The sequence below is a fragment of the Gadus morhua genome, chromosome 15 (genome assembly GCF_902167405.1).
Source record: "Gadus morhua chromosome 15, gadMor3.0, whole genome shotgun sequence".
Classification (NCBI taxonomy): Eukaryota; Metazoa; Chordata; class Actinopteri; order Gadiformes; family Gadidae; genus Gadus; species Gadus morhua.
Window position 1 is genome coordinate 20550252 of NC_044062.1, and position 9975 is coordinate 20560226.

Sequence of the window (9975 nt, forward strand, 5' to 3'; positions counted from 1 at the left end):
GTGACCGAAATGAGAGAAGAAGGATGACGGACCGACTAATACACGATTTACATCAACCGTGAAGCTCTACCAGGAGGGCAACCAGGAGAAGATTTTGGGTGAGACCCGGCAGAACCAGCAGTTGTTGGGACATCTTCGTAAATGGAGTTGTCATGGCCGATGAATGGAGGGAGAACTTCCGCATGTCCAGAGCTTCTCTCGTCGCACTGAGCGAAGAACTCTGTCCATACATCGATGGACAATCCACAACCATGAGGGCGCCAGTTGATACCGTCAAAAAGGTTGCGGTAACGCTCTATTATCTGAGCGACGAAGGACGGCTACGGAAAACTGCCAACGCCTTCGGCTTGTCGCGACCGACCGTTTCCACCGTGATCAGAGAGACATGCAAAGCCATCTCCATCCATCTGGGTCCAAAATATATCAAGATGCCTTTTACGGAGCCCGAGGCAGAGGATCTGGATTTGGGCTTCCATAGTGCTCATGGCATGCCACAGTGTCTGGGAGCGGTGGACGGCGCCAACATTGAAATCAAACAGCCATCCAGAAACTCCGTGGACTACATCAACAGGAAAGGCAAACATTCCCTTAATGTGCAGGCTGTCTGTGACTTCAAGTTCAGATTCATGGATGTATCAATAAAGTGGCCTGGGAGTGTACATGATGCACGGGTTTTTGCTAATTCCAAGCTTAGCTCGTATTTCAAAACTGGCAAGATCCCTGCTCTGAAAAAGCAGATTGTGGACGACGAAGCGGCCATACCAATTTTCCTTCTTGGGGACCCAGCCTACCCCCTGCTGCCTTATTTGATGAAGGAATAATCCAGTGGTGGCTCCACACCCCAAGAGCAATATTTTGGGCTATGTTTGTGTAGGGCTCGCATGGTCATCGAGTGTGCTTTTGGTCGCCTCAAGGCCAGGGCCCCGTTTCCCGAAAGCATCTTTAGCCTAAGTGGATCGCAGAGTGGGTCATACGAGCATCGTACAGTTTTCACACTGTTTCCCGAAAGCATCTTTGGTAACGAACGTCTTGAAAACGCTCACGAGTCACGAGTAGCTAACGAGTGCTCCAGGGTACTCGTAGAACGCTAAGAGCCTCGTTAGCCTACTATAGCCTCAGTGGCGTAACCAGCGGACATTCCTAGTATTGGATGCGTTTTATTATAACACATTGGTAATGGTGTATCACGTACGTCTGAGCCTAATGTGGGCCATTATGTTCTTAGTTTGAGCGAGACAGTTGTTTGAGCAGGCAGGGCACTTAAAATGTGTGAGAGAAAGTGGGAGGGATTTGTGCAGACTGACATAGGCTACTCATAAAACGTAGCAAAAAATAAAACATAAAACAATTATAACAAAAATAATAAAAATATTAATTATAAAAATATTTAAAAAATGAAAAGGAGCAGGCAAAAGGCTGGGATATGGTGGGGATTGGTCACGTTGACGGGAATGTTTAGTGACATGTGGGAGGGTGGAGGGGGTTAAAAAAAAGTCTCAATCACTCTTCGACGTGCATGAAAACCAGCCGCGTAGTTATGAGGGAGGCCGTCCTCACACCGATCTTCCTCGTCGTCATCGTCCTCAATGTCCTCCGGTTCAACCAAAGCTACCCCAGCCTTAGCTGCAATTTTGTGCAACATAGCTGTCACACATATCACAGCGCATGACTTGGCCGGCGAAAACTGGAGCCCTCCGCTGGACTTGTGAAGGCATCTAAAGCGCAACTTCCACCTCCCGATCGTGCGCTCAGGATTAGGACTGATATATATGTCGGCCTAGGCTTAATCAATTGTGTTTTAATATCTTTAGCATTCATATTATTGCAATCTATTCATTTCGTAGGCTACTCTGCGGTTGGCCTTGATGGGGAGATATTTTAACCCTTTTTAACCCCATTTTCCTCCGACATTCCTGCGTCTCCCCCTGCGTCATAGCCCGTTTCAGCACCATGTCAGTGGACAGGTACAATCCTACGATCGTCGTGAGTGCAGCGAATGCGCGTTCACGTTAAGAGGAGTTTCGGGAAACGCTCCAAAGAAATTATCGATGGTTCGAAAGATCCATCTTTCGAACCATCTTACGAGCGAAGATCCGTCGATATCGGGAAACGGGGCCCTGATTCGCTGCACTGAGAAGGCCTATGGACATCAATTTGCAAGATCTGCCCCATGTTATTTACGCTTGTTTTGTTCTGCATAACTTTTGTGAGGACAACAAGGAGACTGTGGCTGAGCGCACTGTGATGGGAACAATACAAAGTGACAATGAATGGAAGCCTCCAACGCAATGCAACTACACTGAATGTAATGAGGGGGAGGGAAAGCGAGTGAGAAGAGTGCTCACACAGTACCTTGACCCTTAAACCCAAGTGGCTGTGTTGAATTGATTAGATAGTTATGATTACTCTGTCATTGAAAAGTGTTGTTGAAAATAAACAGGATGGCAAATTTCAAATCTTGTTTTTATTGAAGTGCAAAATAAATAACAAGTCAAAAATGTGCAAAAGTAGAAGTGCAAACGTAAAAGTGACACACGCATAAGACAAAATATAACAGAACTAGTAAAAGTAGTAAATCGTGCAAACATAAGTAAAGGTATTAAACTGCAAACATAAGTAAAAGTACACAGTGCTCACTCCACATCGTCAAGCTCCAGCAATGCTCGCCTGTATGAATCCTGTATATTCCCTGGGGTGCGTGTTTGCGATGGCGTGTGAGCAAACTGACTCATTGGTGTGGCGTTGTGTTGGGTGTGGCGTGGTGGGGTTTCCATGTATGGTGAGGGGTAGCTATTGTATTGTCCGCTGTGGGGGGGTACATATTGCGTCTGTTGTGGCGGTCGGTACATAATTTCCCTCATCAAGGCAAAGCCGTCCTGGATACTGCTGCAGATGTTGGCAATGTTGGAGTTTAATTGCAATGTGCTCTCGGCGTAGCTTCTTGCAGACTCCTCAGCCAGCTCCACCATCCTCCTCTTCATTTGGCGGTCCTCCTCGGCTTCCGCCACCGGGTCAGGCCGAGCTTTCCTCATCAGCCGGTCCTTTCTGTGGAGCTTTGCCTTGAATAAAGATGAGCAGAATTACATTAGTATTGGGCAGTAGCTTCACTACTTCACTACACTAGCTTCACTACTAAGCTTTGGAATTTTGAGACATCACATCACACAAGCAATCTAAATTGCTGCAAACACACATGTGCAAGACATTGTGTTCAAGTTAAACATGCTTGTTGAGTTATATTCTCAGGGAACATGCATACACAAACGTGCTAATGCCCATATATAATTCGATTTTATCTGTAAAGCCCTTGGTCACCATTACAGTCTCAAGGGGCTTAACAGGCCAAATATTTACGATCCGTCCCCCTGTCGAGGGCCGCCTAGCATATAGCCAGCCAACCAAGCTTGAAATCATTAGCCTACCTGGAGCAAATGTCGGCGCTGTTTCACAACGGCAGGAGGAAGGCAGTTACTGGATTCCTCCGAATGTGGCGATGGCGACTCCATTGTTGGGGTCGAGCACCCCGGCGACTCCAAAAGGTCATCAGTCTCCATGGCTCCCTCGATGCAGCGCGTAGCGGGCGAGCCACCCCAGATCTCTTGGCAAAGCTCATAAAAAAGCATCACCACACGCCCTTGGCCACTTCGACGCCCTGTGTCCACTGCCCCTCGGTATTTAGAACGGTTGTTCTTGAGCTTGCTCGTGAGCTGCGATTTTCGTAATGGCCATTGCATCGTGAGGGAAGTCTTCAGCTGCCTCCTTGGGATACTGGTCCTGCATTGCCTTCAACAAGTCCGTATATTTGGGCTGTTTCCCAATGTCAAGGAAGCATGCTCTACGGCCGCCCTTTTAAGGACGCTACGTCATAGAACGCCGTCAAGCACTGTTCCAATGTTGAGGACACTCGAAAGCCGCGCCATTTTTGCGTCCTTTGTTTTTGAGAATTCCGAGATTTTCCAAGGATGCATCGCTGCATCCTAGACGAGCCAAAACTACCCACAATCCTCTGCGTTCACTGGGCGGGTTCTTGAAAATGGCATAGCAGTACACGTTCAAACGAAGTGAAGTTATATTAGTTTTCAGAAATATTTTGTGCCGTATTGCTTTTTATAGATTCATCATGTTAATGCAAATAATCAAGCCTAAAGACCTGTGCCACTTTTCAAACGTTTTTGCAACTTAATGATACGTTGCTATATTTTGCATGGACGTAGCTGGTGCACCACTGTCACCAATGTCAATTTACTCGCTCACAAGATTACATTATTTATGTATACCTATTTATGTTTGTGTTGAATCGTTTTTTTTAGGGTCAGCCCAGCAAACGGAGGCTTTTGTGCGCCTTAGGGTGGCGCACAAACATTTGTTTACCGGTGGAAGGGATAGTGCCACTATCCAATGTTGTAAAATTAATGCACAACCGATCATTTGCAATGTTTGTAATTTTTAATGAACGTATATAATTGTATTTTATATGATATACTTATGTTCAAAGCACTGGTAGATTGTAGGCATATATGAATTAATGAATCAGATCAGTTAAATAATGTATCCAAATAAATACACGTTTATCATCTCTTTCTTTGTCTTTTTCCCCCTGCATAATAGTTATCAACCGTACTGTAAATGTGATGCATGAATGAAGTTCTCAGACAATTTCACTTAGTTTTATAAAACTTGAATGGATTTTCCTTTTAATAAAGACAATTCGATCAACCACAACAAAGCTTTTGTGACTTCCCCAAAGAGGCTCCATGCGAAGGAGACATGACCGCATTCATAACAGACAAAAGTCAAATAAATATCGATCAGCTTGATTGCTGCCATGTTTTATTCATAAGCGCACATGTGTTTACAAGCGGACACGCAGTATTAAAAAGCGGAAGCGCTTCCACACTACCAAGTCGTTCCCAAAGTCCGACGTTACAAACGCTAGGAAGCACTCGAGCTAGCACTCTAGTCTCATCTCCATAGGACGCGACTAGCAAGGACGCGTCCTAGCAAGGCTGCAGCCTTCACTTTGGGAAACAGCCATAGTGTTCATGTAACAAGGGCACTTGAAGAAGGAAAACACTGTTATGGTGTGAAAAACAAATGTGTTTTAGCTGAAAGCCTTTCTCACTTTAAGGTTACTTCAGGCTTCCCCCCTGATCTTGCGCATGATCTCTTCGAAGGCATAGTGCCTGTTGAGCCAGCTGAATGCTTTGGAGTTTTAATTGCCAAGAAGTATTTCTCTTTTGATACTCTTAATCAGATGATTCAGAGTTTTCCATACAAATGGGGAGACAAGACTAATCGCCCTCTTTTGTTACCACATACCTTCCAAAGTAAAAAAAACAATCGATAGCAATGCACATGAGAATTGGTGTCTATTAAGGTTGTTACCACTTATTGTTGGAAATCTGACACCAGAGGATGAACCAGCCTGGCAACTCATACTAGACTTGAAGGATATTGTTGATTTGGTAGTTTGCCCCATCCATACCAATGAGTCAATTGCATACTTGGAGAGTAAAATATCAGAGCACAGATATAGGTTCCAAGAACTTTTCCCAGAAAGAAGACTGCTACCAAAACATCACTTTCTCGAACATTATCCATCAATGATTTGCCACTTTGGTCCTCTTGTTTTCATGTGGACAATGAGATTTGAGGCCAAACATACTTTTTTTAAGCAAGTTGTGAGGCACACAAACTGCTTTAGAAACATAACCCATTCTTTGCCCAATAAACATCAACTCATGACAGGCTATTATATGCATACATCAAGTTGTGAAAAACCATCTCTGGAAGTTGCACGTGTCTCAACAGTTCCAGTTGAAATCCTGAAAGAGGGTGTAGCACTAAGCTTCACTCAGAAGTACCCAGATGCTACTGTGGTTAATCTGACCCAGAATGTCTCTGTTGATGGCATAAACTACATAAGTGGCATGATAATAGCACATGGATCAGTTGGTGGTCTGCCAGAGTTTGCAGAAATTGTGCAGATGTGTCTCAAAAGATGGATTAGAATTCATTGTGAAAAAAATGAAGTCATGGTACAGGGAACACTACCGGGCCTTCCAATTGGATCCATCTCCAACCAATGTTTCTCTTATTGAGTTAAGTGAACTAGCAGATCGTTGCACCCTATCTGACTACAGAATTGGAGGAGTTTGCATGGTGACTTTGAAAAGATACATACACTCCTACGGTAATGTAAAGCAAATCTGTTGCACTAGTATTATTTTAGTAGTAGTAATTTTCGCAAATTCAAACACTTGCATTCAGCCACATAAGTACATAATGCTTGCACCCTAGAGGTATTGTGAGACTTGTATAACTGCTTATGTCTAAATCTGTTTTTCTTTTTTTGTATGTAGAGTAACTGTTGGGTTGGACAAAAAATGACAACCCCAGTTAAACTTCGGATTATCATGGGAGAAAACAACTCCGAAAAATTGACTCTGCCTTCTGGAATACCAGAGTCAGTAGAAGACCTCAAACTTGAGATCAAGAGACAATGTGCAGTTGCAGAGGACTTCCGGCTACAATACATGGACGTTGATTTTGACAAATTTATAAATCTGACCTCAACAGCGGCTCTCCAACACTTGGGCACGGTTAAAGTGATCACAAATGCACAGGAAGCAACTGGTGAAGGTAGTACTCCTCAGGTACTGAGAAGTCTCTCAGTGGAATCCACTTCCCTTCCTTCTACCGACACCGAGATACTCTCTACCCCTGATTCATCACAATCACCAACCTCGATGCTGAGATCTCAGGCCTGGCCAGCAAGCTTCCCTATTCCACAGTTTTCCTATGAAGTAGAGCTGCAACTTGTGAAAGCCAATCAGGAATATCACAAAAATGGCACCCTCCTCAACCCAAGCCCAAAACTCAAGTCTGCAATTTTAGAGTCCTTGGCTTCTGTAATAATCAAGTACAAAGCATACCCTACAAGTGCAGAGTTTGATGATGTTGCAGAGGCTTTGATTAAAACACATGCATGCCTAAAGGAGCAAGGTTCTGTGACAGGATTCTACGGTTGGAAGATTAGTTTAAAATATAAAATGGCAAATTATCGCAGTAGCCTGAGAAACATAACCTCTGAATTGAGCATCAATTCCATGAATCGCAGAGGAGGCCACACAAGTCCAAATCAAGTGAAGAAACCGAGGAAAGCTGAGGTGAATTTTTTGCCAGACTATCCAGTTGGCGAAAACCAAGAGACTCTTGAGAATGAGAGGTTGGAATTACTGTCTGAGGTCAAGAAGAGGGACAACAATCAAATCATAAAAGTGAAGATGGACAAAACTTTTGCCTACAGGAGGAAAGAAGTTGTAGTTGACATGCCCTCCATTGCAGAATTTCAAAGCAGATGGCCAGCTCTTTTTGCTGAAAGTGAGGTAGGTCAGAATTAAGTGTCCAACTCTCAACATGACAACAATATTGAACAAATATTGTATCAGAATTTGGAATGTTGCAAGTGGCATCACACATTTGTAAATGTTTGTATTATTTACATTTAGTTTGATATCACACCTAATATCACCCAGCCCTACTGAAGATAGACATTTTTTCATGCAGGTTTTTATTATTTCTGTTAGGGATGTGTCGGTCGCGACTGATTCGTTACAACGAACGAATCCCGAACGTGAACGACAAGAACTGGTTCCCCAAAACAAGAAGAACTGGTTCTTTGATTCTTTTTTTTTAACATAAACCAAACATATGGTCACGTAAATAAAATATACAAACGAACAGAGCTCCGTCTCCCCGCGACTTCCATTGATTGAGTATACAACTTTCTCAAAGATTCAGCCAATGAGAGGTAGCAATGGTGTTGGAATGGCACCTGGGTAAACCAATGACAAGGCGGTACCGTCGAATATGCGCGCTTTCTCTGTCTGACGTATCTTGGGTCATACCATTCGACTCATATATCCCCCTACATTTTTTCGAAAATAGACTTGACCTCCATCTGTTTATTGGATAAACGCATTTCCCAATCCCAGGAGTCTTTGCTCCATTCTACGTCAATTTAAGAACAAACAAAGAAATTAAACTGCAGTTCGTATTTTTTATTTATGACCATGCAAGTTCTGTAATGCCTGAACAATGAAGAATTAAATGTAAAGTAAAATAAAATTATAAATGTAAAACCATGAATGAAATATAGAGAGTAAGCAAGTGGTATAAATATTGGTGGGACGTTCGACATACTATATAGCAGGCATCTCCAAACGGCGGACTGCGGTCTTGACTGTCCTATCCGGGCCCACGACCAATTAAAAAAAAAAAAAAAATATAAAAAAAAGATGTAATCTGACGTAACGAACGAATCAAAACGAACGAATCAAATAAACGAATCGTTATAGTGAACTGAACTGAAAGAACTAGTTCCCGGAAAAGAATCATTTTGCCCATCCCTAATTTCTGTCTTGCCAAATGCTGTAAGTTGTTGTTTTTTGTCTCCCCTCCCCACAACTCTTCTTTCCAGATAAGTGCAGAATTTACACGTATTACCACCATCCCACTGATGTCCAAGTTTATGTCAGAACTTGACCACCACTCTGCTAAGCTGTCCAGGGTGTGCCTTAAGAAGCGAGGAGTAGCAGGTCGCAAGATTGCAGAGATCATGGCTTCCATCAACGAGGTTTGTGATTATTTTTTTGTGGAGTGTTTCAGATTTGCTGATTTTACACTCGAGACAACATTTGAAATGAGTTTTAGACAAATGTCTGAGTCAGGCTACAATGAGCTACAGGCTTAGTGTTGTACAGTGACATTTCCCTCTTTTACAGAATGTGTTGGGAAAAATAACCAGCTGAACACATCACAGTCACATTACAATGTAGTCAACTCTTGCTCTAACCCAACGAACACGTAACACAAACATGATAATATAGTCAGGTCAAGGCCGGAGCCGAAGGCCCCATTTCCCAACCAGGCAGATGGTAGACACTCAGACAATGCACCAGTCATCCTCAAGAACGGGAGAGCCACATTAATCTATCATACAGGAGACACTTCGAGGCGCTCTCCCTCGTAAGGAGGAACACAAGAGATACACATGCATATACCAGGGCCTGGGAGCCAAGGTCAAGCAAAAACACACAGAACCATACACATCTCAAACGCACACACCTCATCGAGAGAAGGATACAGTATAAAACTGTATCACACAGGGACTCTTGATTTCTTCTTCTGAAGCAGACCTTCCACGGAGGCGAAGCTCTGGACGAACCATCAGCGCTGATTAGGGACTTAGACATATTCGATCTCTCACGCTTTATGACTCTGTATAACCGTTGCCACTTTACTTAATAAATCCAAGGTCCTCGTGCCGACATACTTTATTACCTCTCCGTCTCATTTCATCTGGTCCAGTAACTAGACAGACCGTTTTTCCCCTCAAATGACACCATTGCTACAAGGAGGGCTTGCAACCTGAAATCACTTGCTGTGTATTTAAATGAAGACCCAGAGAAGCTCATCAAGGAATATCTGGTAAGTGTAAGAAAATGTCCATTTAACAGCGTCGAATAAGTACAGTAGATTGAAGAGGAACGTTGTGGCAATGATAGAATTTTTGGTAGCAATAATATGGCGGAATGGATCACATAATAATATTCCTTATATATAATATGATGGTAAAATATGGAGATTAAAAGACATGATAACTTCAAAGCTTTGGTAAGCAGGGACATTTTAAAAATGTGTCTGACATTCACTACTTATTATTAAAACATCTAGGAATTATCAAATGGACTTTATTCTCCAAAAACAATGGCCCACATTTGGCATGAATTGTAGTGTGTAATAGGCTGTTAAAGAAAATATTTGTTGGTCAATTTTAACTTGAAATTTGAATACAGTGTTTACCTGGTCTTACAATTGAGACACTAAAATTAAGTTGATTGAAGTGCTGGTTGATTTCTCTCTACCAGTCTCTGAAGTTGGGCTGTTTTTGTTCTAAAATATTTCATATTT

The 9975-nt window shown here is 42.8% G+C and overlaps 1 protein-coding gene across 1 annotated transcript; it reads left to right on the forward strand.

The window, feature by feature from the left end:
- The first annotated feature begins 6360 nt into the window (after nucleotides 1-6360).
- LOC115560376 (uncharacterized) lies at nucleotides 6361-8813 on the forward strand. Its single transcript, XM_030379778.1, has 3 exons — nucleotides 6361-7388; nucleotides 8483-8638; nucleotides 8787-8813. The coding sequence occupies exons 1-3, from the start codon at nucleotides 6387-6389 to the stop codon at nucleotides 8811-8813; spliced, it is 1185 nt and encodes a 394-aa protein (XP_030235638.1). The 5' UTR covers nucleotides 6361-6386.
- Nucleotides 8814-9975: the final 1162 nt, after the last annotated feature.

Excerpts from the sequence above, each read along its gene's own strand:
- LOC115560376 (XM_030379778.1), top strand. The coding sequence starts at position 6,387 with ATGACAACCCCAGTTAAACTTCGGATTATCATGGGAGAAAACAACTCC. Across the intron at positions 7,389-8,482 it reads CTCTTTTTGCTGAAAGTGAG|ATAAGTGCAGAATTTACACG; the intron begins GTAGGTCAGAAT and ends TCTTCTTTCCAG. Across the intron at positions 8,639-8,786 it reads TCATGGCTTCCATCAACGAG|AATGTGTTGGGAAAAATAAC; the intron begins GTTTGTGATTAT and ends CCTCTTTTACAG.